This window comes from Archocentrus centrarchus, chromosome 4 (assembly GCF_007364275.1).
Source record: "Archocentrus centrarchus isolate MPI-CPG fArcCen1 chromosome 4, fArcCen1, whole genome shotgun sequence".
NCBI lineage: Eukaryota > Metazoa > Chordata > Actinopteri > Cichliformes > Cichlidae > Archocentrus > Archocentrus centrarchus.
The window spans coordinates 26,061,971-26,077,006 of record NC_044349.1 but is presented as its reverse complement, the minus strand read 5'-3'; the positions used below and the strand labels follow the sequence as shown (position 1 = coordinate 26,077,006).

The 15,036-nt window shown below is 40.8% G+C and overlaps 1 protein-coding gene across 1 annotated transcript; it reads left to right on the top strand.

Annotated features, from left to right (window-relative positions):
• Positions 1 to 4,331: 4,331 nt before the first annotated feature.
• On the top strand, positions 4,332 to 14,776 carry hapln4 (hyaluronan and proteoglycan link protein 4). The gene is made up of 7 exons (XM_030727086.1): positions 4,332 to 4,463; positions 5,715 to 5,847; positions 8,843 to 9,032; positions 9,336 to 9,508; positions 10,972 to 11,087; positions 11,454 to 11,640; positions 13,562 to 14,776. The coding sequence occupies exons 1-7, from the start codon at positions 4,461 to 4,463 to the stop codon at positions 13,951 to 13,953; spliced, it is 1,194 nt and encodes a 397-aa protein (XP_030582946.1). The 5' UTR covers positions 4,332 to 4,460; the 3' UTR covers positions 13,954 to 14,776.
• The last annotated feature ends 260 nt before the right edge of the window (positions 14,777 to 15,036 follow it).

Below are 15,036 nucleotides of genomic sequence, written 5' to 3'. Positions count from 1 at the left end.
TGCTGGAATGTACAAAGAAACTCACGTATCTCTGTCTTTACTGGCAAAGTACCTTTCCAATTTTTGGAGATGCCATGTAATTTCAAGCAGAGTTTCACCATAACTGGGTAGTTTTAAAGTTAGGAGGGGGAGATGAAGAATTAAATATTCACTGAACCTAAGGATTAACTCAACATTCTAGATGGCATTTTAGCCATTAAAAAATGGTCTGTAAAAGATGCAGGCATTCAGCAGGGCAAAGCTTAAAGGAAGACTACAGACTCTCCAGTGGGATGCTGAGGAGTTGAACTGAGTCATAACACAGTCCAGTCTGAACAAACAGCTATGAAACACATCAATGAGGCTTGTGAGGCTGCCTGAGCATACCACAACCTCCAAGTCTGTCACAAAAAAAGAGCCTTAAATCTGCTTAGAAGAAAGAAGTTATTTGAGAGTCAGATTTTTAGGGTATTTTTCAGGTATTCCAGAGGGTACTTGTCTGCACATCCAGGAGCTGCTAAGATTGATCCATCCATCCATCCATTCTCTTCTGCTTATCCTGTTCAGGGTTGGAGGGCTGGAGCCTGTCCCAGCTGTCACAGGGTGAAAGGCAGGGTACACCCTGTACAGGTTGCCAGCGTGTCGCAGGTCTAACACAGAGACAGACAAATATAACCAAATATAGACCGAAAACAAACTGGGAGAGTAGTGGTATCTATTGGTATGTACTGGCCCCAAATAGGACCACTATGGTCAAAAGAAGATGGTATCTGCAGTAATTTTATCTGTGTTTGGCAGTTTGGCTCTTTTCTGAGATCAGCTGATGCTGGCAATGAACTCAGCTGTCATCAGTGGCTGAGCTTGACTTTGAGCCATGCCCAATAAGCTGTTATTTGTTTCCATCAAATTTGCAAAAACAGTTTTGACTTTTCACTGTATTTCCACACAAAAGTCAAATGTCACACTGAGCTGACTGACACCTTGTTATATAACTGAATTTCAGGAACTGTCTACATATCAACACACCCACCCAAGTGTGAAACAGACGTTGTGGGGTTCTGAGTGGGGAGAAGGGGAGGAGGACTTGATAACTCCTCAATATGCTCACTTTTTCCTACCCAACACCACCGGAGCCAGTGTGCAGATCATTACTCAGGGACTGAGTGGCAAGGATGTGCCGACATGTGCCGCAGAAGATAATGTACACTTCAGCAGCAGCTATTGTCACGCACTCACTCTGGCGAACGTATATGAGTGCTGCCTGCCGCCAGCCTATCTTAGTTTTAAAAAGACATTTTTTTCCCTCAGAATAACAGGAACACAAGACATGCGTCTGCCATTCTGCATTCTGTCTGATCCTGGGTGCCCAAATTGCCAGCATTTCATCTCATATCTGCTTATGTTCCTTGATCCCCTTTGTTTCCTTTTTGCTGATTGATGCCGCTGTGTGTTCGCAGTGCGTGGGTGCCTTAGTAAATGGTCTACTGCTGCTCTCATCATTGTCTTTTACAAAGACATCAAATGAATGACTTATGATTTGTGTTGTTTTTGTTTGGGCAAAACAAACACACTTCAGTGACCACTGGGCTCACTGGAAGAGGTTTGCTAACATTTAATTAGAAGAAAGACCATTATTGAAACCACTGTCAATACTGTTATAACTGGGGGTTCTTAATATGAAAGGCTTAAGAATGATTATCGTCTCACCATGTAATGGAATTCGCAAATCTGCCAAAACATTTTCAATAACTCGATGCTTTGAATGCAGTTCAGTCACATGAGCACAATGAACAGTGTTTTCTTGACAGAGATAATGGAGTTATTTATGTGGCGAGATAAAGCTTTTTAAAACAGCAGCGTAACCTTTCTTTCCGTCCCCACCCCATCAATAACTGTAGCCCACTCACAAGTAATTATCCCTCGTACTTCGCTAAGCAATAGGCCAGCAGATAGGGAGAGAGGCAAACTCATTTAATTCACTCTCGCTCAGCAGCTTTTTTTACATGCTGAAGTGCGGCATCGTTCCTGCTTGCACATGCAATGCGTTCAGTGTGTATGACACAGGCTTTAAATCAAATGTGGATGCTCCAAACAGCTCTGTAATCCCATGATGGGAGTCACAGGGGATCTTTGCTGCAGATGTCTGCTCGGCTGTGCAGGAGGCCCAGGAGAGCTGTGGAGCTGTGAAAAATACAACTAAACAATTCACACTGCAGGGATGGAAGGACTTCCAGTGAGGTATCATGGTATAATATATATTTTTTTATTTCATGAATGCGTGGCAAAAATTAAGTTAACCAATTAATACATGGCTTATGATAAAAGAAACACAGTTTACATAGAGCCACAGCATGTGTTTCCCTCATCTGAACATGGTCGGCTCTTTATCTGGTGCATGCATTTGGCATGAGCACAAACAAATCTGCTCTGTCTTGCTGCACGACTCAAGCTCTCTGCTAATATGCAGGCCAGTGGTTGGTAACACACTCCACACTTGAAGAGGCATCAGTGATATTTGCCATCCTTGACATTCTATGTACAAAAACAAAATAAAAACAGTTAACTGCATTGAGAAAGTAGGTTGTAAATCCACAAATTTCAAGACACTGAATCAATGCTGATGGACATCTTTGGCCCACGGTTGTTCAGTTTCATTAGAGAAAATTACCTCCCCTCTAGGTAACAGTTAATCTTAGACAAAACCCTTAGTGTTTTAATAGTATCAGAAAAAAGTATGGCTGGAGTGTATTTTTCAGGTTTTAATAGATTTGTACTGTAGGAGGATAATCGTTCTCTCTGCTCCGAGGTCCATACAAACAAACAACTTGTTTGCAAAAGCCTTGTTTATATCCTGTGGATACAGGGCAGAGAATATTTTGTTCATTTGAGTATAATACATCATTGAAGAGCAAGTTAATTTTTTTTTTTCACTCTCATAAAGCATCATTTAATTGTTTGTGTACAGTTTGGCCTTTTATTTTGAATCTTATGGTGTTAGGATTATGATGCTCCAGGGAGAGTCTAGGCTCAAGTGGTGTTTAAAAGAGATGTTGGGATGTGGGACCCACATCACTGATTCCAATAAGGAGAGGTCATTTGGAAGAAAAGAGCAAATTAAGAATTGATGGATTTTTGCGGTCTGACTATGGTGAGAAGCTACATCCCAGATGACAGCAGGAGATATTGACCAGACCCCTTAGAGTCTAAACACTGGTGATGGTGGTGGAGCATAGTAAGCAGAAGGCTAAAGACTCTGGATGAGACGCCTTGAAGAACCTCGGAGAGTTGGACATGGGGAGGGGGGGGCTAAAAGGGAGACTAACAGATTACAATGAATGCAAAGAATTTGGAAAGGGAACTTACTGAGAATTGGACTTAACTGGTGATGCTAAAATTTTGAATTTGACAGGGTAGGAAAACCAAAGCAAAAGAAAATGGAGCAGCAAGAATAGTCCACATCAATAAGCGGAATGGAGACAACATGAGAGAAATTCTGTTTTTAACCACTGGATACAAGTCTGCAGAAACTTATGAACAAACCTATCTCTCTGAGCTGTTTGACAACCTCTACACCATCAAATATTCAGTGAATGGACTGCAAAGACAAACGTCTTTCGTTCAAGATTTTGGACCGTTTTCTGTTTAATTGCAATCTTGACCTTTGATTTCGCACAGGAGAGTCCTGAAGCTAGATGTTACCTGTGCATGAGTGGGTTCAGTCTTTGAAGCCACAAAAATCAACTGTCTCCCTAAAAGTGTAGTTTTTAACCACGGGGGGGAAAGATGCGGGGAAGACAAGCGGGTAAACCGGCGATAGGCCGGGACTCGAACACGCACCGCCTGCACCGCAAAGCGGGATTGAGATGCGGTCGCTTGTGACACCGCTGAGCTACACGGGTGCATAATGTATTGGTGCGGTTTATGAATGTTTATTACTGGACATTTATTGCAACAAGTTAAAAAAAAAAAAGAAACAAAACAAAGAAACGAGCTCCAAGTGTGTTCTTTATTACCTTCCTCTTACTCAGTCATAAAAGTTGTCTTAACTGAATTTGATTTGTCTTGAATACAACAATCAATCTTAATTTGCAGTCAGCATTTCAGTGCAAACATTTCTATTATTGATATTGATCTCTAAAAGAAACACTGGTTTGCCTGAAAGTAAACAAGCTTTCACTGTATTAACCGAAACAATATGACAGTCCAATAAGTGACACTGTAACTGGCTTTATAAGGCAGAGAAAACTTATCCACGCACAGTGCACAACCAAATATGTGCTGCGTCATCGGGAGGACTGCGGGACCCACAAACATCGGTGGTTCCCCTGCAGAGTGAGAGAACAGCAATGGGACTGGAAACGGAAAAGGGGTGGGGGGAGAGGTGAGTGCTGCTGCAGAGCAACGTTTAGCCTGGCTGAGGAGTTAAACGCTTCACAGCAGCACATCTTCTTCATCCAGGCAATAATCCTGTTGTGATAGCCATGGTAAGTTCACACACACACTTCTGTGCTCGGATAGTATGGCTCTGCTCTGCAGGTCTGTGTGCTACGTTACTGTGCAGCTCGCTCGCAGGGATGATCATTGGACTAACCTTGAGAGAAATGATGCAGCAGGGCTGTTTATAGTGTGCAATGTGCATGTAAAATAGCTGCTTTAGTAACTCTGCTTCACTGAGGCCTGAATTCATGTTCAGAATTTATGTGGTGCGGCAGAGCTGTTTCTTAGGAAGTGATTATTCACAGGTGACGCTGACATTGCAGACCTCTAGCAGTGCATGCAGTGGCAGCATTTGCCTTGACCCCTTTAAGATGACTTCTATAATGATTTTATTCCATACACACTGAAGTGAAACTCTGACCTGAGTATGTGCTGAGTGTTTTGCATTGCGCCATCTCCTCGACCAATCATGCGTATATATGATGCAGCAGAAGAACTGGTGTCACATGCTGGCTCTGTGCATCCATTACACATTCTCCTGTAATAAACACTTTACCAGCATAATCAACAGCAGCATTCAGGGGGAAACTGTGTTTTCCAGCAAAGTCACCCTTTGCTGGACGTAGATGATAATAGTCCTTATGTCTAACATCTATAAGCACAACAAATGTCAGGTTTATTCTTTTCTTTAGTAGTTGCCATAATTTTTCTGCTAATCATGTATGCAGTTAATTGTTTACTTCCTGACCTCTTCTGATCCAAGACTTTTCACAGAAAAAAAAACTTTTCCAGTTCTCAGTACAGATGCATGGTAGTGCAGATAAAAAAAAAAGTACCAAACAAGCTTTAAGTTTAGACTGCAGTGTGACTGTGAGCTAACAGGTTAAAGCAAATGCAGGAGCAGACAGCATGGCTCTTTTCTAAACCAAATATAGCCAAGTTAGCTCACTTTTAGCCCCCCAGAATAATTGATTGCATGTTTTCAGTTATTTAGTTACCAGCTTTACTGCAGAGAGTTTTGCAGAGGCATATGCATTTACTTTGGTGGAGTTTTACCATTGCTGAAAATCTAGGAGATACCAATTTTGGCCTAGTTGCTTCTGATGTATCATACTGTATGTTTGGTTATAGTCCAGTTTTAATTTTTAAAACATTATTTGGTATGTATATTAAGACCTTATATAATTTAATACCAAAGTTAGCATTGCTGGCAAGTTGTACTAAGTTTTTTCTCATTGAACTGGAATGGAAATGAAGATGTGAAGCTGTTCTCGTGTCTGTTCTGTCCTTTCTTGCAGTTCTCGAGGCAGCTGCAGCCTCTGATCTTTGGGAAAATGTCCTTCGTGGCGTTCATCCTTACCTCTGCTCTCTCGGTAACTTCCCTGACTGCTGACACAGAGAAGGGAAGGAGGAAAGTAGTGCATGTTCTTGGTAAGGCCAGTTTACTCTTTCATTTGTATTAACAATTACATTTATATCAATCTGAGGCTGAGTGTGCTCAAAAACATGAAGGAAATGTAGACTGTCTGCAGCAAGACTTTTACTAAGATAGTGATAAAAAAGTTACTGGTGAAGTTATTGAAAAGTTGAACAGCTTTATTAACCTCAGCTAGGTCATCTTAGAGTGCAGGCAAAATACACTTATTTAACTTTTTATGGGTTTCATGATCCAGAGGTCTCCACTAAGGCTTCAAAACTCAGTGTACCCGCATTCACATTAATACATAATATATTCCACATTCCACACTACTTTGTGCAGCATTTCTTGGCCATTTTATTCGCTCATTTACATGACACTGGGCTGTGCAGATAAAGCTACCTTGACCGTTTCGGTCTTTGTAACACAGAATCTTCACAAGCAGAGCTTTCAGCTTTGTTCATCATCAGAGCTGCGAGCATCCCATTAAACACTGCCCACCTAAGGACTGTGATAAACATTTTACTTGCCAGAAAAATAGAAAACATCTGAGATTATTGACTGCAGTAGTTATGGCTGTCCATATTACCTGCAATGCAGAAGCTACTTGCTCTTGAAGTAGAATAGCTTTAAATAATGTAACTCTTGTGACCCATATGTTGTCCAACATCATTTACTTGAATATTATATGTGATTTTAGTAGTTGGTTAGTATTTAATTTTATATGTTCTTACAGTTGATGTGTTACAGACTTATAAACACTTCATGAAATTATCAAGTTTTAGATACTAGTATGTTCAGTTATGTGAAAAAGAAAGCACACAATTTTTCAGTCCTAAGGTTTTATGTATCAGGACATAAAAAATGATCTAATCCTTAGCAGATTCTCAAATTAGGTAAATGCAACCTCAGTTGAACAAGAACATGATTTATTACATGATTTATTTAACAAAAACTGTCTGTGAAAAGGTATGTACATGCCATGATTCAGTAACTTGTAGAACTATTTTTAGCGGCAATAACTTGAGGTAATTTTTTTCTGTCTGAGTTTATCAGTCTCTCAAATTATTGTGGTGAAATTTTGGCCCACTGTTCTTTACAATCAGGTTAACTGAGGCCTGCAGAGTCTGAGATGTGTCTCTTGTTTTTCTGCAATTTCCGTGAGCATTTTATGGTCTGACTTTGGGGTGAATTTTCTGGGACGTGCACTTCTGGGAAGATTGTCAGCTGTCTTGCATGTTTCCCACTAGTGAATAATCTTTCACACTGTCGAATGATGGACTTCAAATTGCTTGGAAATGGCCTCATTACCCTTCTCAGGCTGATGGGCAATAACAATTGCTTCTCTATCCTTCCTTCTTGACATTGTATTAACACACACCTGAATGCTTCCGTCCAACAAACCACCAAAACATCTGCTTTTACAGAGGTGCTCACACTTGCTGATGATCAGCAAATCAAGTGCATTTGATTAGCGTCACCTGGCTACCACTTACCCTCTTAATTCCTATGGAAGAAGTAAGCGTGTACTAACCAACTTACTAACCAGCTTACCAATTCTTTTTATTATGTTTCTTTTGTAGCTATTTTCAGACTGTCCATTTCAAAACACGATACCAAACTTAAGGCAGTGGGGCTCTGGCTCACTTGAGTCACACACACAGGCTTTCTTCTCTTTTTCTGTACTGTGTTTAGCCCAGAAGATAACTTAAACACTTAATGCTGAAATCCTGCTTGAGCCTAAGATACTGTAAACAGAATCAATGATAGCACTGGTATCAATAAATTCTTATGAAAATCCACACTAAAGTATGATATTTTTCAATGAAATATTATAACTTAGAAGCATACAGTAGCCAAAAGAAAGTCCTGCACCTTCCAGATCCCAGAGTAACCAGTAGGACCCCCTTTTCAAAGTGACTGATACAGAAACCCTGTGGATCTGAAAACATCAGCACTGCCGGCAATTTGTAAAACCTAATGAAAGCCTAAAATTATGTTATTTGGCTTAACATCAGTATTTCACAGCATAGCCCCTAGTGGTGAGAAATAATGTGCTTAAAGTTTTGATTAAACACCACTTGATGCTTTTATGGGTGACGGTGATAAACAACTTTGCAGAGACCAGTAACAGTGACAGGACTAATTGCTGGCTGGCACGGATAATTGTAGGTGCCTTTATCTGGTCACAACATAGCAGAAAACCTTTTGCAGCTGCTCATTAAACATTTTAAATGTTTACCCCACACATGTTGTGTGTCTTTGGTTGCCTAGGTGCGCATGCACGTGTGCACACACGCACACATACACATGCACACACGCACACACACACACAGCGTCTGGACAAATGTCTGCCAAAAATGCTAAATAGGTCTTGTTGTCCATTTGGATGAAGAGGACTGTGGTTGCCATTAGTCTTGGGTCATGTTGCTGAATCGCTCTCTGCAGAAGTGGAGGTAAAAGTTTTAGAGTGAGAATCTGGTGATAGAGTCAGACAGAGGGATGAGTGTGCTGAGCACTGGACCCTTTGATAGAAAGAAAAAAATGGTCTCCACTGTTGATATGCTGAATTACTGGGGCAGTAATGTGATGGCACAAGTAAACAGCACACGCTTTATTAGCTGACGCTGATTTAATTTTGCACACATCTTACAGAGATAAGCCTCACAAAGAGAATCAAAGACTGAATTTTATGATTAGCGTTACAAGTATTGGTCATGTGTAGGGTGAATTATAAGTGCTTGACCACACATATTAGTATTATAATGGGGAATTCCTTGCTTATCCACATGTATTTACCATTCCGGTATTATTTGCCCATTTAACCAAGGTGGACAATTCATAGTATAGACTTCTGGCCAGGAACTATTCTCAATAAGGAGAATCATTAGCAACTAACTTGCATATAAAAGAAAAATTTAAACAGATCAGGAATATTACTAAAAATGTTTCGGTGCTATCACTGAATAAATGCAGCCCCCCCCCCCCGCGTTTCTTCTTTCCTTTCAGAGGATGACACCGGAGCTGTGATTGTGCAGACAGCTCCCGGTAAAGTGGTGACACATCGGGGTGGCTCCATCACTTTGCCCTGCAGATTCCATCACGAGCCGGAGAATGCCGATCCTGCTCGCATCAGGATTAAATGGACCAAAGTGACAGATACCCTGCAGTTCGAGGACGTCTTTGTAGCACTGGGAAAGTAAATTCTGCATCTTTATTCTCAATCAGTCCATCTCAGACTTTTGTTTTAACTAATTTTCTGATTTTAGATTTTTAGATTTCCTTTTGTTTCACTGCTGCGTGTTTTATTGTTTTGCACACACTTGCAAAACACGCATCCATTTGGTAAGGATTTTCATGAACCCGCACAGATGAAATACACTGACATAATAAGCTCTGCCACACACAGTTCATCATTCAAGCATTTTCTCAGGTTGAAGCGCTCTGAATCATTTTGCTAACAGCAGCTTTAGGGACAAGAGTCTCTCTCTAATCTCTCCAGGCAGCAGCGTGTGTTCGGTTCGTATCGAGGCCGCGTGTTTCTGGAGCAAGCAGGACCAGGTGACGCGTCGGTGATCATCCAAAATGTCACACTGGAGGACTATGGCCGCTATGAGTGTGAGGTCACTAATGACATGGAAGATGATACAGGATTTGTCAACCTTGACTTAGAAGGTCAGGAATTGGCTCGTTTGGAGGAGATTTTGTTGAAATGTTCAGTCTCGCACTGTTACATTTTACACTCTGTTATACTGTGACACTTAAAATGTCATGTGATACTTTTTTTTTTACTGTTTTCAAAGTCATTTGTAGTTCCATTTTAGTTTGCTTTATTGAATTTGGGATATTTTACTTTTGTTTTAGAATTATATTATTATTTAATATTTCATTTAAAGTTATTAAATATACTTTGTGACAGTCAAAAAGAAGTTGTCAAGACTCTGTGCATTTCTGTAAAAGGTGCAGCCTATGATTATAGATCCACCGTAGGCTGCAGTAACTTGAAGTAATCATTTTCTGTATGACTGTATCAGTCTCTGACATCATTGTTGAGAGATTTTGGCCCATTCTTCCTTACTGCACTGCTTCAGTTCATTGAGGTTTATGCACTTGACTGGGACTAGTGCCATTGCAACACCTCGATTCATTTCTTATACTTTCTATACTCGGAGGAGTTCACTGTCAACTCAATGACTGAAATGTGCCCAGGTCCAGCAGTTGCAAAACAAGTCCAAATCACCACCACTGTGTTTTACAGTTGGTCTGAGGTATTAGTGTTGATATGCTGTGTTTAGTTTTTACCAAATAATGCATTATACCCAAACATTTCCACTTTGGTCCCCTCTGTCCAAAGGACATTGTTCCAGAAATCTTGTGGTTTGTTCAGATGCAGCTTTGCAAAATTAAGACGTGCTGCCGCGTTCTTTTTAGAAAGAGGCTTTCTCCCGACAACCCTTTCAAACAAGCCACGATTGTTCAGTCTTTTTCTAATTGTACTGTCAGGAACTTTACATTTAACATGTCAACTGAGGCCTGCAGAGTCTGAGATGTATCACTTAGTTTTTTGCAATTTCTGTGAGCATTTTATGGTTTGACTTTGGGGCGAATATTCTGAGACGTGCACTCCTGGGAAGACGTCTTGAATGTTTTCCACTAGTGAATAATCTTTTTCAGTGTAGAGTGATGGACTTCAAATTGCTTGGAAATGGCTTTATTATCCTTCCCAGACTGATAGGCAGCAATAATTGCTTCCCTATCATTCCTTCTTGGCATTGTGTTAGTACACACCTGAATGCTCCAGACCAACAAAGTGCCAAAATGTCTACTTTTAAAAAGAGGTGCTCAGACTCGCTGATGATCAGTTAATCAAGTGCATTTGATTAGCATCACCCTTTTAATTCCTATGGAAGCATTGAGTGTCCACTGTGTTTTTTTTACAGGACTGCACAGAATCAACTGAAAACGTTCTTTTTCACATGACTGTATGTGTTTGGTGTTTAACTTAAATTTTAAGCGCTGCAACAAAGGACTTTATCATCTTTGGGATAACTACAAGATATCTTGTAAATTTTGATCTACATGTCTGCATAAAATGTTTAGACTTTTACAGCTTCCTGCTCTGATTCTGCTACCCGTAGGAGTGGTCTTTCCCTACTATCCCCGTGAGGGGCGCTATAAGCTTAACTACTACCAGGCTGAGGATACTTGCAAAAAGCAGGATGCCATTCTAGCTTCTCATTCTCAGCTGCACAAAGTGAGTTCACATACTCTGTTTGGTTCAAACATGGACAGGCTCTCATACTGAAGAGCTGTCACTAGCTAGGATCTATACTGATCACACCTTCCACAGTACATTAGTCTACAGGCACCATTTTTAGTTATTGCAATATGCTTGCTTGGTGGTGTCATAAACTTTTTAGGGCAGCAGTAAGTCTAAAATTAAGCATATGCAGATCAGGAATTTTACTGCAGGTCAGTCCTCCCACTCTCAAAGGCTGTATGCAGTAAAGTCAAGTGCAATGGTGTTATGTCAGAGGAGATAAACTGAATTCGTTCTCCTCTTTACAATGTCTTTAATCCTTTAGTATGACCCACTAACCTACATTATCTTTTTCTGCAGGCATGGCTGGAGGGACTAGACTGGTGCAATGCTGGATGGCTGGAGGACGGCTCGGTTCAATACCCTATCTCTCATCCCAGAGACCAGTGCGGACGTAAAGACACTCCAGCTGGTGTTCGGAACTATGGCTACAGGCACAAGGAAGATGAGCGCTATGATGCTTTCTGCTTCACTTCCAAACCCAATGGTGAGAGATGGAGATACATAGTTTGTAGTCTATCTCAGTGACAATGCAACAAATATTCAATAGGATCCAGCATCTGTGGTGTGATATTAAGAAAGAACAAAAACTTGCAAGAGCTAGTTTGTCATGCTGCTACTTGTAAAAAGAGGATCTATCATGAGTGTTAGACCAGGGGGAAATGAGGCCCATGTCTCTGATCTCTGCCTGTGATCTTGCAGGCCTAAGGCCATTGGATTTAAATCAGGCTATGTTGATTCAGCCCTGCTAGGGCCACAGTGTCCTCTGGGTGCCAAGCTTCGGCTTTCATCTCCCATCTCTTTGATTTACATCACTTTCCCGCAGAGAGTCTGTACACGCTACCTTCAGGTTCATAAGCCCAAACAAAAAAAAAAAGGGGAAGAGTGGATTAGTTTTACTGCAGGAAAGTTTTGTGTAGTTGTGGGTCAGTCAAAATGTGACATGGTTTATTACTCATTTGTTACAGAAGGACATGGTCACTCAGAGTAATCAGTATATAAAAAATAACCCACATCGATTGTACTATATACTCAAATTTGCTTTCTCGCAGCGTGTTAGATGAGAAGTGCCTCGAGGGAAACTAAATGATAACAAAATCTACCTTCTAGCACCTCTAAAGCTCACAAAAAACAAAAAAACACTTTTTCTTATTTCCTCGATCGCACAAGTATAAAAAAAAGATAAAAACAAAAATAGACAGCTTTAAAGGGGTTATGTGCCAGAATATTTCTTGGCGGGAGAATAGGCAAACAGCAAGACTCCAAGAAGTTAAATGCACCTGCCTGAATACTACAGTGAATTGTAGTGTTTTACACTTCAGCTTTATTTCCACATGAAAAAAAGGAGATTCAACAGTTCAGTTAATAAACTTTATAGATCATGGTTGTTTCCTTCAAATGCAGTTTGTTTCTTTCAGTGTATATTTTGATATGAAAGCCCTACAAGCCCTCACATTTAACTGTCAGAGGGAAACAAATGGGCTTTGTAAAATGTTGAATCACTGCTGTGAAATTAAAATAGTTTCCCAAAAAAAGAGTTCAAGCCTGCATACTTGTTTATGAGATGCTTAAAAGAATTAAAGACAATTTTATTCAATCACAAACTGTTTAGGGAAAGCCTAATCATGGGAAACGAACCAGTGCCTTTACTCCGTGAGAAAAAGGTGGTTTTGACAGAAACCTTAAACAGTAGCTCATGGTTTCCCTTGTGTGCTAATTACTGCGGACGGGCTGTTGTGGGCAGGAGGTTCGAGCAGTGGTTGTGACCGATGCTGTGTCTCAGTCCAGCTGAAATGCATTTACCGAAAGTCCGCTGGGGAAATATGAGACAATATTCTGCCTCTCTAATAGCCACCAGTCACATAAACAAGCATAAAATCAATAGCTGAGCCAACTGCAAAGCTGTGCTTGCTGACATGATTTTCATAAAGAGTTGGCTTGAGAAACCAGCAGACTTTTATTCTTGGCTTGGACTGTTTATTCTTTGCTTCTGTCTTAGGTGAAGGTATCTTGTGATTCAGCTCAGTTCAAACAAGTTAACTTATTAGGATACTGATTTCTTTAATACACCACCAGGCGAAAAGTCTCCCCAGAGGTAAGATGAAAGCAAAAACTGAAGAATTTTAAGAGCAATTTTAGAGTTCTGCTCACTGATACAGTATTGCCTTTCGATTTTGAACAGCAGCCCAGACGGTCATTGGAATGATTTGATATTTTGAACACAATCAGGCAGAGAGGCCAGGAAAGCTGTGAATATCTACCCTCAGGGCTTAGCTTGTCTCTGGGGCTTCCTCCTCTCATTCTCTTCCCTTTTGTCCCTCTGAACAATGCACAGGCTCTGTTTTCCTTCACCTTTTAACATTCTTACAACAAACAACTTTCCTTTGCCTCTCTTTTTATTGCCTTAGGCAAAGTGTATTTCCTCAAGCGCTTCAAGAAGGTGAACTATGTGGAGGCGATTAAGGCGTGCATTCGAGATGGTTCAGTGGCGGCCAAAGTGGGTCAGCTTTATGCAGCGTGGAAGTTTCAACTGCTGGATCGCTGTGAAGCAGGCTGGCTTGAGGATGGCAGCATCCGGTACCCCATAGTCAACCCCCGTTCTCGCTGTGGAGGCTCCCAGCCAGGAGTCCGAAACCTTGGCTTCCCCGATAAAAAATTCCGCCTCTATGGGGTCTACTGCTTTCGTAAAAACGAGGATGAAGCAGCAGGTGGCACCGGGAAGACAAAAAGCCCTACGGAGAGTTTGACAAGGAGTAAGAGCATCAACAGCATCCCCATGAATGCCACAAAGGTGATTTAAAGTAGGAAGACTGAGACCAGGAGGGGGATGCAATTTCGTATTTGACTGTCGCCTAGCAGCCAGGCTTCATTCATCGCAGTTAAAGAAAAAAAAAAAAAAAAAACAACTCAGAGACAAGATGTACTCATTTGCAGAATTTTTTTTTTTCATTTGCAGAATTACCAGAGAGAAAAACAAGGCGGTGTAAAATTAAGGGTGAAATTTTAATTTCAGTAATTTTCCTTTCGTTTCGAGTCATTCAGTTATCATGAGTGACTATGTTAGCACATCTGTACCCAGAAAGCTGTAAGAATTAACAGCAGTTTGATCATCACTCAGGCACACATCAGATCAGAGCGTCTACCATAAATGATCTTGTTTACATGTGTGAGTGAATCATGCTTTGGACCCTGCTGTGAATCCTCATGCCTTGATGCAAATATTCATTGCTGTGAGAAAGATGGGATGAGCTGCATGATGAACTGGAAAAAAAAAATATCAGAGATTCACAGTTTTTATTGTACCTGCCTGTATCTGATTGGTTGCTAGGTCAGTAACCCTCTGCACAATGTCATTAAGACCTCACAATCTCATCTTCAGAGCTGAACAAGTAGTAAATGCTGCACTAGGTGTAGAATAATTGCACTTTAAACACAAAGACCTTTACTTAAAGTAGCACCTTAAGTAGAACCTAAGCAAGCATGTATTGTTTGGCTGCGAGTAGTTCCTGGGGCTGAATTAACATGAACCCAAGCTACAATAATTGCTATTGACTTGACTTCCAAGCCATCTGGGGCACCAGTTGCACTGTCATTGTTACATGCAGCGATCTTTATAAAAGAGGATGTTTGCAGCTACTGAATGAAAGGATATTCAAGATGAAAATAAAAGGTTTGAGAGTCTTGGTTTGAACATGTTTTCAGTGAAGAAAGCTGTCTGAAAACTGAAACCACATGTAGCGGCTGCAGACAGAAGTAGTAACACTACGCACATGTGTAGACTGCTTACTTGAGTAGTGTGTGATACTCAGCAGGGTAGTGTTATCTCAAATTGCATCTGGCAAGCTGTGCACTCACCGGAATGGACGACCTCAAAATATGACCG

Coding starts and splice junctions, on each gene's coding strand:
- hapln4 (XM_030727086.1), top strand. Junction 9,033..9,335: donor GTCTTTGTAGCACTGGGAAA/GTAAATTCTGCA, acceptor TAATCTCTCCAG/GCAGCAGCGTGTGTTCGGTT. Junction 9,509..10,971: donor TGTCAACCTTGACTTAGAAG/GTCAGGAATTGG, acceptor TGCTACCCGTAG/GAGTGGTCTTTCCCTACTAT.